This window comes from Gorilla gorilla, chromosome 11 (genome assembly GCF_029281585.2).
Source record: "Gorilla gorilla gorilla isolate KB3781 chromosome 11, NHGRI_mGorGor1-v2.1_pri, whole genome shotgun sequence".
Lineage (NCBI taxonomy): Eukaryota > Metazoa > Chordata > Mammalia > Primates > Hominidae > Gorilla > Gorilla gorilla.
This window is the reverse complement of record NC_073235.2, coordinates 59,905,548-59,926,900: the sequence shown is the minus strand read 5'-3', so window position 1 is coordinate 59,926,900 and position 21,353 is coordinate 59,905,548. Positions and strand designations below refer to the sequence as shown.

The 21,353-nt window shown below is 36.4% G+C and overlaps 1 protein-coding gene across 1 annotated transcript in view; it reads left to right on the top strand.

Moving 5' to 3' along the window:
• Positions 1-565: 565 nt before the first annotated feature.
• Positions 566-21,353, top strand: part of CYTIP (cytohesin 1 interacting protein) — a 31,450-nt gene continuing 10,662 nt past the window's right edge. The window contains exons 1-6 of the mRNA XM_019022826.4: positions 566-879; positions 9,915-9,964; positions 10,232-10,286; positions 13,695-13,797; positions 14,005-14,098; positions 17,230-17,299. Of these exons, the coding sequence (XP_018878371.1) occupies positions 706-879; positions 9,915-9,964; positions 10,232-10,286; positions 13,695-13,797; positions 14,005-14,098; positions 17,230-17,299 (546 nt within the window). The 5' untranslated portion in view covers positions 566-705. The remainder of the gene's footprint in view (positions 880-9,914; positions 9,965-10,231; positions 10,287-13,694; positions 13,798-14,004; positions 14,099-17,229; positions 17,300-21,353) is intronic.

Here is a 21,353-nt window from a genome sequence, read left to right as displayed (position 1 = left end):
AGAAATGGCAACATTGTGCCCTAAATGTGCTGGCTTTCCCTTCCCATTGTACTTTGCAAAGATCATGGGTAATTTTTGTAAGGACAAAGTAGTAAAAGGACAACCAGAAGAATGCTGAATGGTTACAACCTCAGTGGCAGATATAATGTCTTTTTGATGAACATTAATGATCTAGGGTATACTTCAGGGAAAGTACAGTATTACAAGGACTTCGAGAGAGAACATTATGACCGGCACCTGTAATTCTTGCCTATATTCACAAGAACTGAATGTCCTCGTGTGCTGACTTCTGCATTGCATTGCTAATGTTAAGTAAGAGAATGGATGGGAAACAAATGGTAGCACTTGGGGACATTTTTCTTTCTTCTCTAAAGAAAAAACTGGCAAATGGTGGTGTGAATGCAACTTGCCACAGAACATAAAAGCGTAAGAATTCTGGCTGTTTGAGGTGAAAAAATAAGTTGATTTTTCTTTAAATTGTAAAAATTAGCTCCAGGTTCTCTCAGGAGCTTAAAGAAAAAAAGCTTTGAGAAATGGGAGTGAATAGCAAGATAGGGTTTGTGTAACAAGTTCCTCAAACCACAGAGGTCACATGGGCTCTTTCTGCTTTGCTACTTTTGATTACTTGTCAGAGTTGTACTTTTAGCTTCCCCCATCCTGCAAGGCCACTCAACCATGTGCTAGCTGGAGTGATCTTTATTCACAATGTCTTTACAAAGGCTCCTGCAACACAGCAGCAATGGCAATTTGGCGGACTTCTGCGCTGGGCCAGCGTATAGCTCTTACTCCACACTCACAGGCAGCCTTACAATGGACGATAATAGAAGGATTCAAATGCTAGCAGACACGGTGGCTACTCTGCCTCGGGGACGAAAGCAGGTATGATTGCTATTTTGTACCCTTTAGAGTGTTCACATTCTCTTGAGGGCAGAGTGATATGTTTGTCTGACTTCATACTAATGGTGATATTTTAGAGGCTTTGGAATTACTGGCTGATTATTATGGGTGAAGGAGGTGAGATGCTCAGGGAGCTAGGTGAACCAGTCCAAAGATTTGAGACCACAATCAAACTTTTTTTTCAAGGCAAAAATTAAGATTGTTTTTCTTATTTGAAGAAGTGCTCAGGTAAAATAAACATCATTAAGCATAAAAAACTTGAAGATAGTTTATATAGATACAACCAGTATGAGAATTAATTCTCTTTTCCCCATTGTGTCTCCACTGATTCTTTCCCTTCCATCCTTACTTGCAGTCCTTGATGGTCATTTCAGTTCATAATCAAATAAGAAATACTTTTTCTGAGGACAAATTTTGTTGACTAATTATCTTCAGCTCTGGGTTGCTGGCACATACCTCAGGCTATTGGAAAGTAAGATTTTTTTTTTTTTTTTGGATAGATGAGTGCCAGATTGAATATCAGCTCACCACTTAGTGTCTGTGGGATCTTGAGCAAGCCACTTGCCTCTCTAAGCTTCAGTTTTGTTTTTTCTAAAATGGAGTTAATAATAGAACCACCCTTATTGGGTTCTTATGTTGGTTAAATGAGGAACTGTGCAGTGCCTAACACAATGACTGGCATTCAGTGTGTGTTTATTAAATGCTAGATTATGCCATTTTAATATTTTTATTGCAAAGTTTGTCTCTAGGGATGAAAACTCATTTGGAAAAATCTATGTCTAACTGAATTTATTTTGATTTTTTCGTTCTTCAATTTCTAACATGTAAAAAGTTTTTTTTAACCCTAATACCTCTTCAGGATTTTTTTTAAACAACTTGCTCTAAATCCCCAGGTACATATTTGAATTTCGATGTAGCATTTCTATAGAAAATATTTAGAATTGCCCTAGAGCAAGAATTTTTGCGCTTAAGTCTTGCATGTACAATCATGTGCTTCTCTTAAGCCTTCTAAATTCAGGATTAGAGAGGTATGGCATACTGGGAGAGACATGATCTTTTTTCAGTGATGTATATAGCTGATTCCTTCATATTTTTCAGAGTGAAGATAAGGGCACAATTTTCCATGATTTGGATTATTGATTGTTCTCAATCTAAAGTGCTTTTATGATACAAAGTTTAATGTAATGATGAACATTTTATCAATCTACAACCTGTCTGAAGATAAAGCAACATGAGAAATGCTGACATCTTTTTTCAGTTTTCAGATATAAAGCAGTCAGATTTTCTTTATATTTGCCATGACACTATCACACCAACTATGGTTCATTTGATTAGGCTATGATTTTTTTTTTTTTTTTTTTTTTTTGCTGGAGACTGTGGCTACTTTTTCAATCAGGGTGGGAACTTTCCACCCTCTATGTCCTCCATACCTGCAACCTTACTCATTTGATCTACTCTCTAGCCCATGCAATTCAATGCAACAGATGGTTTCTGAGCACCTACAAGGAGACGGACATCATGCTAAGTGTAGGAGGTAAAAAGACGAGATGCGAATGTTTCCTACCCATATACTGTTTACAATTCAGTAAGCAGAAAGAATGGGTTTTCTGCAAAGTAAAACAACATGAATACTCTCATCGAAGTGAAACATCTTTAAATATAGCCTTGGAAATAGATATTCGAGATATTGAAGGGTATTCCAGATATTGAAGGGTATTCCAGAGCAAGGGAGAAATTGAAGCTGAGGCATAGATCCTGGTGCCTGGAGGACTTTTTTGTGTAACAACACAATATTAAGTGTGTCAGGAGAACCTGGTTAGTGTGTAGGAGGTGAGAGGAGATCTCAGCGCTGGGCTGCTTTACAGAACACTTGGACAACTTCCCCTGAAAAAGCCGGCACGAGGGCCACTGAACGTGTTTGAGAAGTAGAGGATTTCAGGAACCTTATTGTAGAAATGTAGTGGATTAGTGAGTAGAGACTAGTGGTGAGGGAGGAACTTTTGCAGTAGTTGGAGAAAGAGGAAATGGGGGAACAGAAAGGAGACTGAAAGGCTTTAATATGAAAGGGACTGAAGACAGAGGAGTCACATCTGGTTTTAAGCCAGAGTGAAGATAGCATGAACTGAAAGAAGGCAATCAGTAGGAGAGGCTGATTATCAGAGGAGGATAAAGAGAGGGATTTTGGCATATGAAATACACGTGTGTGTGTGTGTGTATGTGCATATGTACATGTACACATATGCACACAGGCACACACACATCCCCATACTAATTAATTTATGCAGATGTTCTCATCTTTTCTAGGTCTTCTCATTCCTCTTCTCTCAAATTCTTTCATGTGGTAGACTTTCCATATTCAAACAGCTTTTTCTTACTGTTGTGAGAATTGCTTTAAAAAATAGCAAAACAAAACTTCTTGTACATGATAGTTCTGATTCCGTACAATTATCATCAATGAGACTTGATGCAAGTTTATCCCAACATTTCACAATCTTCCAAATGGATGTTCATTTCCTTTAACTGGTTTTTAGAGAATAATCACCCATTTGGCACTGACTAAATTGCAGGCAACAAGATCCTTGTGAGGCAATCACATGAGCAGGTGTTTCTCTGCCTACTGTTATTTTCAACACTTTCAGGGCTGACGTCAACAGCTCATACTTCTTGTTGTTGTTGGCTTTGGTTTCTGCAAAGCTATATCTGGTTAGCTTGTAGTTTCAAATTAGTCTTCAGAATCAATTGGGTGTTTACATTCAGAATTATTTAAAAATAGATTTCTCTGTGTGCATATTATCTCACTACCTGTACTGATAGGAAGTGTCAGACACCCCAGTATGGCTTCTACTTGTGAACATAGTTTTAGGGCAAAAGAAAAAAAATCTTTGCAATGGAAAGCTCGGTAGGAAGGAGACAGGAGGAATTAAGGACAGTCTCTATCAATGATGTCAAAGAAGTAGTGATTGTCTTACTACCCACTCTCATAACTGTAGTACGTTGCTTTCGGAAAGCAGTTTTTACAGAATGCTATAGTGAGAACCAGGGACCTGACAAACAAGTCCACAAACTTCAGTGGTACCACAGACTGACTCTCTTTTCCTAATTTTCTTTTAGTTATCACATTATTGCTAAATAGGCAACTTCTGGCAGGCTGATTTCATCTATAAGTTCAGATAGGGAATGTGTGCTCTGCTCTGGGATGTGTACGCTGCTGGGCTGGGCTCTGCCCTGCAGCAGCTTTCACGGTGTGTCCGGCAGCACACCCATCAGGTGCCGTAACTCCCAATTGTCCTGAACTACACCAAAGGATTTTAATCACCTCACGACAATTTTAGGTAGAAAACTGTGCTAATTTCACTACAAATGACTTTGAAAATTATTCTTTAATCGGTATTGTGGCATGCATGGTCAATATCCAATAATTTTTCTTGAAGAGTCTGTGAGCCTACAATCAGACCTTACTTGGAAATGGCGGTATTGTATTTCGGTTTCTCCGGGCACTTAACGTTAGGAAATTAAGTTCAGCTCCATTATTTTGTTGCATCTTTGAATAGTCTGTGGAGCGTTGATATCCTAATGCTCCTTATTTAAAAGTGGGTGGGAGTTGCGTGGAAGAATTGGGGAGTGAGGCAAGGGACTGGAAAGGGAGCAGAGCACATAATTTTGGGGCCTTTGAAACAAGTAACAGTGACAAAAAACCTCACTCTTGAATCAGTAACCTCTCCCCAGCACCCTCCCCAACACTTTCAGGAGATGAGTATATAGAGTGGGGACCAGGAGGAAGTAACCTCTGTAACCCAGAAGTGGCTAAAGTGTTGAACTTTGAGCTTCTCTAAGGAGAGCTGGCTATCTGGCTGAGCTGCCAATTACTCCTGTCTTTCAGAAATTGACAGCTGAAGTATTTGGTCTTGGTTTCCCACTGAAGAGGAATGTGTGGAATCACTGCAGAGCAGAAGAAATTAAATTTTCAATATTAATGCCTGATCTTTTAAGTCATCTGACTAAAAACAGAAGAGTGATCGTAAGCCCAACCCTAGGTATCAGTGTATTATGGCTAGCAAGGAGTTAAGAAGCTTTGTCTATTCAGCAGTCATAATTGAATGTGTAGTTTGCAAGCCTGCCAAATTGCTAAACCTAGATTTCTCATATTAGATAATGTGTAATAAAAGACAGCTGTTGCCAGCATATGCTGTGAATTGCACACCAGTTCCTCATTCATGATTTTTGGTGCCATCACTACAACCCTTAGAAAAGGCTCTGACTGGACGGCTGTCTGGGGAACATAGACCCCACTGGTCAGATCCTTGAATAAGGCTGCTCGCCCTAGGGAAAGGGGGGCAGGAAAGACTTTTTTTTTTTTTCAAAGTGCAAAACCCTTGATAAGACCTTAGACACACTTCATTTCACTTTAGGCAGGTAGTTTGGTGTGTGAGCTAGTTTCGAACCCTGGGAACATTCCTTTCCACATCGCCTGAGTCTGACAGCCCAGATCAAAAACAAGTAGGCTTTGTGTCAAGACATGGCACGTGTCAGAGAATTTGACGGTACTTAATTTATTTAAATTGTTTTTTGTTTAAGTGTTAGGTGCTTGAAACAGCCTCTTAGCTAATACCGAATGGAAACTAATTTGTAATTTGACTTAATCTGACTTTTGGTGTTGCTGATAACCCAAATTAGTCAGTCCACAGGAACTGAAAATCTGCTATGCTTCTCATGTTGTGCTAGACAAATATTTTCATCTTTAACTAGTCAATTAGCTATATAGAAAGGTTAGAAGTAGAGTGGTGGGGGAAATATCTATAGAGGCTTCAGGTCTGTCCTGTGGTTTAAAAGATTTTACATTTGAATCTATCCAGAATGACTTTTGATTCAAAAGACAGATTGGATGAAATCTTGAAGTTCCTAATAGATGCACTGATTTCTGGCATACTAAAAGGGTATTTAAAATTGACAAGGCTCAAAATTTTACTAATAATTTATTAATTCTTGCCACCATTCATCCACTTAGCAGCTATGTACTAAGGCACTACTATCTTTGTTTTCTGTTAGTACTTTTTCTGCATTTCTTGTTTCGGATTGAATTTTTTTTTGTTCTTGTCTGTTTTCTTTCATTTAAAATTTTTTGATTTTTAAAATTTGTATTTATTCAGTTGATATATAATCATACATACTCATGGTATACATAGTGATGTTTTGATACATGGAATGTACAGTGATCAGATCAGAGTAATTAGCATATCCATCACCTCCCTCACACAATGATCATTTCTTCGTTTTGGGACTGTTGAATAGCCTCCTTCTAACTATTTGAAACTAGTACATGATATACTATTGTTAACTATAGTTAGCCTACAGTATAGAGCACTAGAACTTATTCTTCCTATCTAGCTGTAATTTTTTATCCTTTAACAAATGTGTCCCTATCCATTTCTTCCCCCAACCCTTCCCAGCCTCTAGTATCCTCTGTTCTACTTTTTACTTCTATGAGATCAACTTTTTTTAGCTTCCACATATGAGTGAGAACATGTGGTGTTTAACTTTCTATTCCTGGCTTATCTCACTTAACATAATGTCTTCCAGTTCAATCCATGTTGCTGTGAATGACAGGATTTCATTCTTTTTTATGGCTGAATTGTATTCCATGGTGTATATATACCACATTTTCTTTATCCATTCATCTGTTGTTGGACACCTAGGCTGATGCCATCTCTTGGCTATTGTGAATAGTGCTGTAATAAACATGGGAGTGCAGATGTCTCTTCGATATAATGATTTCCTTTCCTTTGGATGAATTCCCAGTAGTGGGATTGCAGGATCATATGGTAGTTCTATTTGTAGTTGTTTGAGGGACCTCCATACTGTTCTCCATAGTGGCTGTACTAATTTACATTCCCACTAACAGTGTATGAAAGTTCCCTTTTCTCCTTATCCTCACCAGCATTTATTATTTATTGTCATTTTGATAATAGCTATCCTAACTGGTGTGAGATGATACCTCATTGTGGTTTTAATTTCCATTACCCCAATGATGAGTGATATTGAGCATTTTTTCATATATTTGCTAGCCATTTGTATGTCTTCTTTTTCTTTCTTTCTTTCTTTTTTCTTTTTTTGAGATGGAGTCTCACTCTGTCACCAGGCTGGAGTGCAATGGCATGATCTCAGCTCACTGCAACCTCCGCCACCCAGGTTGAAGTGATTCTTCCAACTCAGCTTCCCTAGTATCTGGGATTACAGGCACCTGCCATCATGCCTGGCTAATTTTTGTATTTTTGTAGAGACAGGGTTTCACCATGTTGGCCAGGCTGGTCTTGAACTCCTGAGCTCAGTTGATCCACCCTCCTTGGCCTCCCAAAGTGCTGGGATTACAGGTATAAGCCACCATGCCCAGTCTTGTATGGCTTCCTTTGAGGAACGTCTGTTCAGATCATTTGCCCATTTTTAAATTTTTTTTTTCTGTTGAGGTAGTTTAGTTCATTATATATTCTGGATATATAAATGAGTAGTTTGCAAATATTTCCTTCCATTCCACAGGTAGTCTTTTCACTCTGTTGATTGTTTGCTGTGCAGAATCTTTTTAGTTTAACATAACACCGTTAGTTTATTTTTGCTTTTGTTGCCTGTTTTTTGAAGGTCTTATTCATAAAATTTTTTCCCAATCCAATATGCTGAAGCATTTCCCCTATGTTTTATTCCAGTAGTTTTATTGTCTCAGGTTTTACATGAAGGTTTTGATCCATTTACTTATTTTCAGTTGATTTCTGTATAGAGTGAGAGGTATGGTCTAGTTTCTTTCTTCTGCATATGGATATACAGTTGTCCGTTTTCTTTCATTTTTAAATCTTGCTACATATTTAAGATTTTTAAATTTTACTTTATGTATTTGAGTGATTATCCTTGAGTTTTTCCTATGATATTGAATTTAATAAAGGACAATGTTGAAGACTATCTTTACATATTTCTCCTGAACGTGAATATTTAATGTGGCTCTTCAACCACCTCAGTTGCTTCCATTTTCGTTTAGTAGTTTATTTATTTTTATCTATTTCTCTATTTTTAAGTTTCCATTCTATTCCAGGCCCTGTGCTGGGCATTGGGGCAGAAAGTAAAACAAATACATTCCCCAAGAGGTCCAAATCACACAGATGATTATGTACAGATGTGAAGTATTTGATCCAGTATGCATTTCATATAAATATATACATATATGTATACATATATATATAGCTCTCTCTATATGGATATATGAATAATATGATGAATACTGATAGCAAGAGTAATACTTTAAAAATATAAGCCCCTATTTATAGAGGTATAAGAAACTTTTATAAAAAGAATAAAAAAGCCCTAGTTATCATTATGTAATTTGGCTTAAGAGCGGAAAACAAGCAGCTGAAGATAATAAAAATAGATTAAGAAAATATGAGTACAATATAAGGGACAGACTGAGAATGCTTGGAAATATCAAGTTTGTGGCTCTCTTCTGCAAGGAAGCCCACTAACATAGATGAATAGTCCCTATCCTTGGTAACGGTACATACGAGGTACAAAATCAGGTTACAACAAACCATACCAATCCTTGTTGGCATTCCACAGTTAGTGCTTATAAACTGAAAAGAGATACTTTTTAGCAAGACTAGAGAATCTTTTTGGGTCTGAGCAATTTCTTTCAGTCTCCATTGCGATATAAGTGAGTTGAAGCCCAGAACTAACAAAAGAGGAAAATATAATTAATTTACAGCAAATTGGTAAGAAGAGACCACCTCTCCATTACGTTAAGTTTATGGACTGGTGGCTGAATTCTTAACACTGGTCCATTCCAGGAAATTTGTGAAAATGCTGGCATTTGGTACCTGGTAATTCAAAATTCCTACAGTGATGTAGGCTTCACTCCTAATGAATGTCTTAATAAGCATTTCATTTGTGTAACTTGTCACATAAGCATTAATATCTCCTACATATTTTCCCCCTTCTAGTTTTCGTCCTTTACTTATTTTATTTTGCTTTGTCTGGACTGACTATACATTGATCTCTTGATATTTTATGTGTTCATTTATATATGACAACCATTTCAGGTTGACAATTAAAAACCATGGGTTAGCTAGTAGCTTATGTTTTGGGCCCTTGAAGCAACATTTGAGAATAGGGCTAATAAACATTTCCTGAACAAAGAAACAAACCAACCAAAAAAACACAAAAACCTGCTGCAATTTTCCTAAAAAATAAGTTGTCACCTTTTGTTGATGCTGCTTCTGTTTACAGTGGTAGAATGTGTCCTGAAAGCTTATGTTTATATGATCTTTTCCAAAAGTGCAGAGGAATGAAGGTGATATTATTTATACCATTGATACTATTCTGAGGTTTCTTTCCTTTCTTGGCTGGAAATTTCACATTAGTCTTCCAAAACTATTACAAAAATAAATCATAAGCAGAAATGAGGTTTTGAGTTCCTGGTTTTACCTGAATTGTGTGTGTGAGTTGGTTGTTCAGAGATTATTTTATCCTACTAAAAACAGAAACGTATTGAATTATTATAGTAAACACAGTCATTTCATCATCATCTCCAAAAACTATAAAGTATTTGGGTTTCATATGCCATTCTAAGTATGCTATTTTTCTTTGGATTTCAGTGTGATTACAAATTGCTATGGTTAATCTTTCAGAGGCTGTTTTAAATACAGACCAGAGAGGAAGTTCTCTTTGGAAGCTTTGGAGTTTTGCCACATTATTTTAACACTTTTGCCACATTGTATTACTATCTAAACCTCTTTCAATCTTTTAATTGGAATGCCTAGAATCCTGTCTCCCTACTCTCCTCTGCTATCACTAGAGAATGTAGAGAATGGAAATGGCTGCCTTTATGCAACAATTTCCCAGGAGCTGGGCCAAAGAAGGTGGTAAAGAACAGGTTGTGTGTGTGTGTGTGTGTGTGTGTGTGTGAGAGAGAGAGAGAGATTTAGAACATTTTACAGTGTATCTTGAAGACCCTGGGATAACTATATGCTTTTTGTGTTTTTCAGCTTGCTTTGACCAGATCAAGTTCTTTAAGTGACTTTTCCTGGTCTCAAAGGTAAAGAGATTGAATTATTTTTTGTCTCTCCCAAAATATTTAGGAACATAGCTCTCCAGACTGTTTTTTCCTCTCTCTCCCTCTCTCTCTCTCTCTACGCACACACACAGACGCACACACACAGACACACACACAGAATCTTACATACTACAATTTACATAAATGTCAGTTATTTTTAATTGTGACAGTTATTTTTAATGATAGATCTGTGCCAAATGTGATACTTTAATTTTCATGCAGTTTCTTTTTTAAACATTTTTATTACAGAAAGCTTGTTACTGTGGAGAAGCAGGATAATGAAACATTTGGATTTGAAATTCAGGTGGGCAGTTTTCACATTTTCTAGACTTCCAAGGAAGAAAGTGGCATTGGTAGTGTCATGTTATGTGCAAATTAAAAATGAAGTTAGGATTAGAGAATGATGGAGCCTATGACTTTTATTCAGTGTGTGGCTGTTTGGGGGTAGTTTTTCAGTGTGTTGAGTACTATTAAGGAAAGAAAACATTGAAGATGATAACAAAACCTCTGCGATATGCTCAGCAGTTTGTGCTTAGTTGCTTCAGTCTTCCCTTAAGTCCCAGACTGATCAGAAATGGTTGGTATCAGCTAGGTCTTAGATAAGAGAGTGAAATACATTTTACAGATGTGTACTTGATATATTTGCATGTGTTTTGTATAATCATATTGTTATACTGTGTATCAGATTTTAAGTATTTACTTTGGCATTCAAGAGACACTCGAAAGACTATACATCTGTGTATATAGAATGCATATATTCATGGATAGCTCCTGGTATGTTTTGCTACTAGAGTTCATATTGTACATAATGAGCAATTTGTAGCTTTTTTTCCTAATGACAATGCTTTATAATTGTTATTTGAAACACTTGAGGACATTTGGCTCTACTTGCAGATTGCCTCATGCTGTAGGAAATTTTTAAGTCTTTATAAGTTTCAGCATAATTGCCTAAGAATTTCATTGCTTATTAGCTGTCTGCTTTTTCATGAGCACATTTGTAAAATGGGTGAGGTAGGTCAAATGAAGTCTAACCCAATTAAGTGCAACAGTAGTAGCTTAAGCATTTCTGTTTTTTTTTCCATAGTACGTTTGCATGTCTTTTGGATGTGTTTTGCATAATCATATTCTTACACTCTATATCAGATTTTAGATCTTAGCTTTACTGCTGCTTTCAGAAAACTCTGGTGTGATATCAGCCCCACAATTGGAAAGTCAGTGTTTATTTTAAGATTAGGAACAGGAAACTGCTAAGAAAAACATGTTTTATGAGTAAAGAAACAAAATGGAACTTTAGCTGCAATGAAGACAGAGAAGGCACTTTGAAAAGAGGATCACTTCTACTTTCCTAACTCTTGTACTTTTAAATTTGGAGAAATCTGTAATTCACCACAGTAACTGGTGAAATCTATAGGTTTTAGAAGCATAGTACTCCCTCTTACTCCCCGGTCATATGAACTACTCCCTATTCTGTTGTAGAGACACTGCTTTTTGTCACTGCTTCTTTTTAAAGGAGAATTATCCTCAAGGATGTGCAGCAGTGGCTACTGAAAACTGGATAAATGACTACTCACCTTTCTTTATTTTTCTTATACTGCCATAATAATGTCACTACTTTCTTAAGTTTTTCTCCCATACCATAAATACTTATTCTCCATGGAGCAAGAGTCAAAACTATGTCAGGCCACAACACCACTGAACTTTTGTAGATCAACATGAACTAATGGCACCTCTAAATGGCAGCATGTAGGTGTTATCTCAGTGATGCAGGAACCCACACTCCTGTAAATTCCCTCTGGTATATGCTCTCCATTGTCAAATACACACCATAATCTATTCCCTAACACTCATCAGATTTGCAGCAGTTAACAAATAGGAGACATGCTTCTGGGAACTTTTTGAAAATCAGATAGAACCTCATGTACCCATATTGTGCATGCAGTGTGAGTACACGTTTGGGATGTGGCCTACTAGAGGAATGACACTTTGGAAGAGACCAGATCCATGGTCCTCCATGGGAGCTAGTTTTATGCTGCTTATCAGAATCGTGCAGCCTGATAGGAATGCAGACTTTGGACTCATGCACACCTGAATTCATATCCTCCTAATGCCTTATGGGGTCCTTAGGAGTTTTAAATGAAACAATACATGCAATGTACCTAGTGATGTGCCTTACCAATAGAAGATCCACAAATGACAGGTGTTAGAATGAATGTCACTGGGCATGAGAAAGGACAATGAGATCTTCGTGTCTCTAAGAAATGCAGGTGATCATTGTGTCACTGATCCCTTAATGGGAGCTAGAAGACTGGGTAAGAGAAAAAAGTATCCAATTAATACTTTCTGTAGCTTTGGGGTTTCTGTTTTTTTTCTATTTCTAACTACCATATTTTACGCCCAATGTGAACATATATGGAGGTGCCAGCTACATAAATCATCATGTTTCCACTGCACTGTACTCACTTTGATCTCTGGGAATGGAGGGTAGAGTCTCACTGCTAATGAGAATTGTTAGAACAGTGGTTTCCCAAAGGAGTGTCAGTTATATATTTTATTCATGTACCACATGAACTAGATCAGTCTTTCATCTCCAGAAGGGTCTAGGCTATACTGAGAAGACCCCTGGCAGGAAAGCTGTCAATGAAGTTTCTGACATAGATGGGAACATAGTGCATGATCTTTTAAAGTCCCTTCTACCTTTAAGATATGGGGATTCTAAGTGCCTTATAGATTAGATAGAAGTCCTTTAGAGGTGAACAGACCCAAGTTTCTAGAAGTTGCTTGCATGTGGCTGACTTGTGGTGCCTCAGGGATTATTGAATAAGAAAGAATGAACATCAGACATCAATTTTTTCACAAGGAAGTACTACTTTAATGTAGCTTAATTTTAGGAATCAGATGTTTAAAAGACGTACTCTACTCAGAACACTGATTTTGCTTCTAAGTGGAACTAGACTTCATGATTTAAATGTGTGAAAAAAAGAAAATTATATTTGTTATAGGTCATTGGGACACTATATCTAGCAAACATTTATTCAGTGTTTTGGTATAATTAAAAATAAAAAAACCCACCACCACAAAACTACTTGTGCCTAATTGAGGCAAGAGTTGAAGCTTAACTTTTTCTAATTTAGTCGGGTGACTAATGAACCGGTGAGGATTCAGGACAGGCATACCAGAGGGTGCTCAGAAATGAAGGTAATTGAGTCAATTATAGTACTTTTGAATAAATGCAGGGCAGATTGTCATTATGTGCAGAACTCTGATTTAAAATAATCATTGTTGGCATGTCTCCTTGCTGCATGTGTACAATTTCATACTCCTATAATGAGTGTTTTAGCTTGGGAGAACCACTTAGGGATTTTTCTCATTGCACTTGGCCATCGTTGTTTTATCCCATTGGGAAATGAGAAACTCAATTTTTAAAAATAAATCGTGACAGCATCAGGTGATATCTTGGGCCTGAAAATATAAAATCTTGAGCCACTCTCATTTCACTTTCTTTCTCATGACAGATGTCTTTATGAATGGAGTTGGCTACAGATTGTCTGGTAGAATTGCAAAATTGATACCTTGATTTAGTTTATAGTGGAAATCTTTTGTCCTTTGAACTTACCTATTATACTGCTTAATGATAATTGACATCATTTTAAATTTTGGCAAATAGATGTTGAGGTTGTTAAATAGTAACTATATATCATCTTAATTTTTACAGTCTTACAGGCCCCAGAATCAGAATGCCTGCTCCTCGGAAATGTTCACTTTGATATGCAAAATACAGGAGGACAGCCCAGCTCACTGTGCTGGCCTGCAAGCTGGTAACTTAAATTTTTGCTCATGTTAGGAATCATTTAAATGGAAAGAAAATAAAATGTTTTGAGAGTGAAGGTCAGGATGTATTTGTTGCTTTGAGTTTTCTTGGCTCCTTTATGTTTTTAAGACTTGGAGCTGCTTGTTTCATTTGCATGTCAGGCGGGATTATTTAACTAACCAACATAACACTCATTTTTCTTGGCATCTCCCAGGTGATGTCCTTGCAAATATCAATGGTGTGAGCACAGAAGGTTTTACCTACAAACAAGTCGTTGACCTGATCAGATCGTCCGGAAACCTGCTAACGTAACTATCTGTCTAGTTCCCGTGGGGCTTCAAAATGTTATGTTTTCTCATAATGCCTGATGAGTGAATAAATAGGCCTTTTGTTCAGCATTACAAGATGGAGTGAGGCAGTGCACCGGAGCTTTAGAGTGGGGTACAAACATTATCAGTTCCTTTTGTTTCTCAAGATTCCTCACACTTGAACATACTGTCAACATCTGAAGTCAGAGGACATCAATAGCCCAAACGTCTGTGTGGGAAGGATGGCCTTTAAAAATGTATTTTTTTAATGTCAAATTCAATTAAACTGGCACACATTCTCTTTAAACTGGGAAGAACTGATCCAATTTTCATGGTTGATATAATCTTGTAGCTAAAACAAATCAAAGGTCAGAAGGGCTGAGTTTTTCCTTTTATGTGACAAGCCACCTGTTTTTCTCTTCTAGTGTTCCATTTGGAAGGAAGAATAGTCTGTTCAACCCTCCCCACCCTGAAACACACATACTCACACCACATGTTCCAAATATTCCAAACTTCTTTTTTTTTTTTGAGACGGAGTCTCGCTCTGTCGCCCTGAATGGAGTGCAGTGGCGCGATCTTGGCTCACTGCAAGCTCTGCCCCCCGGGTTCACGCCATTCTCCTGCCTCAGCCTCCCCAGTAGCTGGGACTACAGGCGCCCACCACCATGCCTGGCTAATTTTTTGTATTTTTAGTAGAGACAGGGTTTCATCGTGTTAGCCAGGATGGTCTCAATCTCCTGACCTCATGATCCACCCGCCTCTGCCTCCCAAAGTGCTGGGATTACAGGCCTGAGTCACTGCGCCTGGCCCCAAACTTCTTGATAGAACACTGGCTTTCCCAATTAGAGGTTTGACTGATTTTTCTACCATAACAATACTAGCACCTAATAAAATCTTAGGATAGTTAAATGATGAAATTCGCTCATTCATTAAAATCATATTTATTGAGCAAATACTATGTTTCCAGCTCTGTGATAGGCTCAGGAGAGATGAAGATAAAGACTCTCTTAGTACGTTAATAGTTATGGAAGGAAATGGCTCAGAAAAGCCTGAAATTTAAGTAATGTGTATATTTCAGTTATTGATAACTACTATGAGAAAAGTGCAAAACAGCAATGGCCTGTCATGCTAGGTAAGAAGGCTGCTACTTTGGCTTAGATGTGTAAAGTGGTCTTTTCTGGGGAGGCGATATTTGAGTTGAGATCTAAATGAAGAGAAGGATGGTCAAATGAACTCCTCGTAAGAGCACTTCAGGCAAAGAGAGAGGTCTCTGAGTGCTCAAAATGGGCTTGGCATGTACAAGGGAAAGAGAAAAAGACAGTATAATTGGTATTTGATGGATTAGAGAGAGTATAATAAGAAATGAAGCCAGAGAGTTGGCCTGGGGGCAGACCATGGATCTCTTTGGACATGCCAACAAGTTTGGGTTTTATTCTGATTGAGGTGGGTCATATATTGTCTCATTTATTCTTCACAGCCACCCATGAGGTTAATTTTATTCCTATTTATAGATGAAGTGCCTGAAGCTTAGAGGGGGCTTAGTTAAGGTCACATAACTGGTAAGTGATAGGGCTGGGGTTTGACCACCTGCTCTGGATGCCAGGATCTGTCCTTTTCAGCTACAGCTGCTCCTTGGAAGCTGCCAGTAGAAAATCTGCTGGATGCTCTTCAGTGATTCTGGTCTAAAACTTCAAAGGATGCTTTGGGTGTTTGTGAGAGCAGATTTGAAAGACGGTGGTGGTAACAAGTTGGGTCCAACTCTATAGGTCCTGTGAGTTCAGGGTAAAGGATGAGGTGCTCTTGCTCTAGAGAACCCTGGATCCAAAGGAGAGGAACCGTGCAGAGTCTGAGGGGAACTGCTGGTAGTTAGAGTCAGAAAGCATGTTCCACATGGGTGAAGAGGGTAGACCACAGGTAAATAGGGGTTGTAGATGGAGGTAACTGTTGGAAATCCAGGAAAATGGGAGACAGTCTATACAAATACTGAGGAAAATGGCCAAATCAATGGTTGCAGTTTTGCCCATACACATCTATTGCTTCAGCAGGTCAAACTGACATTCAATCCCAATGAAACAGATTCATATGGATTCCCACTATTTCTCAGAGAGTCAAGATCCCCTTAAGGAGAAAACAGACAGTATTTGGCTTGCTACCACCTGATTATTCCTGGCATGATGCTATTAGAAGTAGGAGAAGACTGATCTCCACATTTAATGCTCTTACCATGCCTTGAAAAATTCCTTGCATCTTTATAGAGAGGTACAGCTTAATTACAAGAAGGAACTTGAACCAACACTTTAAAAATTGGTGCGTGATTCACAAATGAAATTTTTAAATCATATTCAGATTGATGGTTTAGTAGTCAAAATAAAAGCCTTTAACTTGAACACACAGAACAAATCAAATCACTCAGAATAGAACAAGTATTTTATTTTTAGAAATGTGTGTGGTGTGGGAAGAACAGAACACTGGTAAGTTGATAATTCTAGGATTAGAGTTTGTAAACTGAATGTTTTGAGATAAAGAATCATATGAAGGTTATTATCTCATAGTAGTTGTACTTCTGTTTCTTCTAGTACCAAAATTATAAGGAGATTTACAGAGGTAAAGGCTCCTAGAATCCTATGGAGGAAAGGATTTCTCCCTCTTTCAAGAAGTAGCGTGTTAATTCCATGGTTGTGAAAGCCCCTAGTGCCTATTATTTCTGTTGTTGTGCCCCTTGTGTTCAGCATGGTTTCTAGAATCTGGTACATAGTAGATGCCCAATAAATATTTACCAAATGAGTGAGGTCATTCAGCCCATCCCCACAAGAACAGATTCTAGTAGAGAGCAGCCATCATTGTCACGTAGTGACTTTTATAAAATAAGCTATAGTTTACAAATTAACTAGGATCCTTTCTTTTAGCCACCTTCTCAAGGGGAGTTTTCCCCCATTTTCTTTCTCTGTTATCAGAAGATTTGGCTTTGGTCCAGCTACTCGAAGTGCCATGAGAACTGTAACATTTATATTTCGTTTTTAGTATAGTATGTGCTCAAAGTGTAGTACTCTGTAGTATGGTACTTATTTAAATGAATCACTCATGTTACTCACTCCCCACCTTCCTCTTCTTTTTTTTTTTTCTTAAAACAGGATAGAGACTCTTAATGGAACAATGATTCTGAAAAGAACGGAGCTTGAAGCAAAGCTGCAGGTTTTAAAGGTAATTTAATTTAATGCAGTGAGGCACATTTTTCATCCTTGAATGTGTGAGTGGTAAAATAAAGATCTATTTGAGGAACTGAGATAGCCCTTGAAAAAGAAATGTCGTGATGAATCTAAACTGCTGAATTATCAAGAGCCGCACAATTACCTTTGGAGGAATATCAAATTCTGCAAACCAGTGTAAATCACTTTCTTCCTTCCTCCTTCTGTGTGTCTATGAGGCTCAGAAAGGCAACAGGAAGGCACGCCACTTGAAGAACTCTTCATTAGTGCACCTGTGATCTCTATTGATTTACATTTTGTTTGGAATTAAAACGAAAAAAGTCATTGTTTTCCCAAGTGTGTTGGAGGGCCTGGGTTTTTCACTTTTTCCGTGTCCTCTTTTGGTGTCCTTCTCTTCTGCCTCATCCTTAAAACAAAAACCTTATCCGTCTAATCCTGTGACTGTCCTTGAATCTGCTTTCATTGGCAAATACACTAGCAAATTCAAAGGAGGAAGAAATTAGCGTCCAAGAGATAGTAAATAATGCAGGAGGTCCAGTGAAAATTCCCTGGGATGGTTTTTTGAGGCTTTTAAAAATCTCAGTTTTCTCGGCTGATGAGGGTCTCCTAAGCCATGAAGTCCAGACCCTCACTCATGCATCTGAGTCATAGTTCTAAAGACCTCTCTGTTTGTCTCAGTGACCTCTGCATCCCATTGCAGAGCAACCAGGTAGCCAGTCTGAGCAGAGATTGTAGTTTACTATAGGCAGGTTGCTTACTTCGGCTTTATTTAGAAATAGCTGCCATTTGTTAGTTTTCTTCATGAAATATGAGCTTATTAATTATTGAGCCCAAGAGAGTGGATTTTATTTTGTATCTTTTTCTTCCTCCACATCCAATTCATCAACAAGTCTTGCTTCTTTGTCAACATTGGTTTGGATACTCTTGCCACTGTGCTTATCTCTGTGCTTTGTTAAATCAATTTATAAAATTCCTTGGAAAAACCTCTGCTCAAATTTTGATAGGAATTGAATTGTATTTATGAAATAAATGAGAGCGATTAAAATCTTTATGGCTTTTACTTTTCTCACTTTGAATTCAGGATCTCAATCTTTTTATTCAGATCTTTTATGGACTTCAAAAATATTTTGTAATTATCTTCCTATATTTTTACATATCATTTATTATATTCATTCTTGTTTACTTCCTCATTGTTCTTGCTATATTAATCTTTTAAATTTTCAGCCACTTATTGCTAATGATTTTGTTTAAATTTAAAAAATCCAGTTTTGTTGAACTCCCTTTATTCTAATAATTTTTATAGATTTCCTTATATTTTCTATATAGATTTCTTATCATTTGCAGATAATAAAATTTTTTGCCCCTTTAGCTCAATTATTGAAACTAATTTATTTTTCCTCTCCTATAGCATTGGCTAGGATCATCAATATACTGTAAATAATGGTAATCTTATGGTTGACTTTAAAGAAAACATTTCTAACATTTTTGGTGCTACATTTTTATGGGGGTAAACAGTGGTTCATATTGTACTTGAATTTAAAGTTAATTTGTTTTTGCAAAAGAAAGATAATCTTAGTGAACATCTTTTTTAAAAAAGTTTAACTTTTTCACCTTTTTTTAGAAAAAAGAAATATTGAAAACAAGAATGAAAAATAGGGCTATATTCTATGGAATAAAGTACTAACTTGCACAAATCATTATTTGATGCCTTTAAGCAATTTCTATTCTTTGCATGTTTTTGCCTTAAGTTTTAATGTACATACTTACCAATGTATGAATTTTTCAGTATCTCCATCCTCTTCCAGAACATCATGAGCACCATACAATGTTTAAAATGCCCATTGAAGACCCTATATTCCTTATTATACTTACTTTAGAGAATTTGTATCAATTTTTTTAAAGTACAAAATACAGATTTTTGTTCTATAGCTGGTAGTGAAGAAATACACCAACTTGTTCGTTTTGATATGTTTGCTGTTGTTTGTTGCATTGTACTCCTTACCTCTAGGTTTACTTTCTTTCTTGCTATAGTCCTTCCTTCTGTGGGGATAAGTAGATTTTTGTGGAAAAATGTTTTTATTTCACTGCTACTATTGGAAGAGAGTTTTGATAGGTAATTGAATTATTTTAAGTAGGTGTTTAGCTCCCTTAGCACTTTGAATATATTACTCCTTTAATATTTTTGTTTATGAGAGAGCTCCTAATTATTTTTGGCAGGTAATCTATATTTTCTGCTAAAGCTTTTTAACATTTTTCCTTTTTCCTTTAAGTCCTTAATTCATCCAGAATAAATTTTTATATATTATGAGGTATGGGGAAAATTCCAATTTAATTTTTTTCCATATGAATAACCAGTTCTTCCAGTACCATTTATTTTGTAGTCCCCCTTTCCCCTTCAACTGACTTGCAGTAAAACCTCTATTTTTAAGCAAGTTCCACATATGCATGGATTTGCTTATAGGCTTTTTAATATGATCCGTGGGTCAATTTGTTTATCCCAAACTGTTTATAATGAATCTTGATATCACATTGGGCACAGTTATTCTTGGTCCTTTGATCATCTATATAAATTATAAAATCAGATTATATGTAAATAAATGTTGGTGTTTTGATTGATTTCAAATTTTATTTATCTATTTTTGGAGACAGGGTCTCGCTCTATTGCCCTTGCTGGAGTGCAGCAATGTGATCATAGCTTACTATAGTCTCAAACTCTGGGCTCAAGCAGTTCTCCTATCTCAGCCTCCTGAATTCCTGGGATTACAGGCCTGAGCCACCATTCCTGGCTCTGATTGCACATTATGTGTATATATATATATATATATATATATATATATATATATATATATATATAAATTTGAGGAAACAACATCATATGGTATTCTGTTTTTTTATTGATAGATGATCTTACCATTTTTTGTTGTTTTATTTAAAGTCTTTCTAATAAAGTTATAATTTTATGCATATAGGTCTTATACATCTTCTGTTAGACTTAGTCCTCTGTATCTTATGTTTTTTGTTCTTATTATCGTTTCTTTACAAAAACTAATGCTTTGATTGACGTTAATAGACATGTGAAATAAATTTTTCTGTGTTGTGACTATATTCAAACACTTTGCTAAATTATAGAATAGTAATATCTATTCTAATAACTCTAATGAATTATCTGTAGATTATTTTGGATTTACTGTAGAGATAATAACTATCTGTTATGAATGAGTTTTGGTTATTTTTCTTACTTTACTTCACAGCTTAGGTGCTACCATACAACAATGAATAGAAATTATGGTTGTAGGCATCCTTGTTTTTTCTTGATTTTAAAGGAAATTCTTCCTAATTTCTTTTCCACTAGGAATGAGCTATCTTTCAGATTAAGGAGACTGCCTTCTATATGAAGTTTGCTGGTAGTGTTTATAGTGCATGTCCATTAAACTTTATCAAATACTTTTTTATGCATCTGTTAAGCTGGTCTTCTCATTTATTCATTTGAAAAAATTCTGTCAATATGTGAATGAAATTTAAATATATTCTAATATAAAGCTACCATTTCATTTCTATGATAAACCCAACCTGGCTTATCCTTGAAATTTATAATTTGTAAATGTAATTACAGGTTCGATTTGCTAATATTGTATTTAGGATTTTGAAAGAGTTTCATTTTTCAGGTAGACTGGCCTGTAATTTTATTTTCTTAGATTATCTTTTTAAGTTTTGGTATCAAGTTTACTAGACTCTTAGCATGACCTGGGGACTGTTTTCGTCTTCTTATTTTCTGGCAGAATTTTAATAATACCATCTGAATCATTTTGTTTTAGGATTCTTTTGTGATGGGAATACTGTTAATGTACTGTTTCAATTACTTTATTAGTTGTGAGATTACTCAGGATTTCTGGTTTTTTTAAAGACAGTTTTAGCGACTTATGTTTTTGTTAACAAAGTTTTTAAATTTATTAACTGAGTTGGCAGTAAAATATTATTCTGATGTTTTAAATTTTTGTCAAAAATTGTTTGAGTGTGCCCCCATTTTTTTCTTGCAGTTTGTACCACTT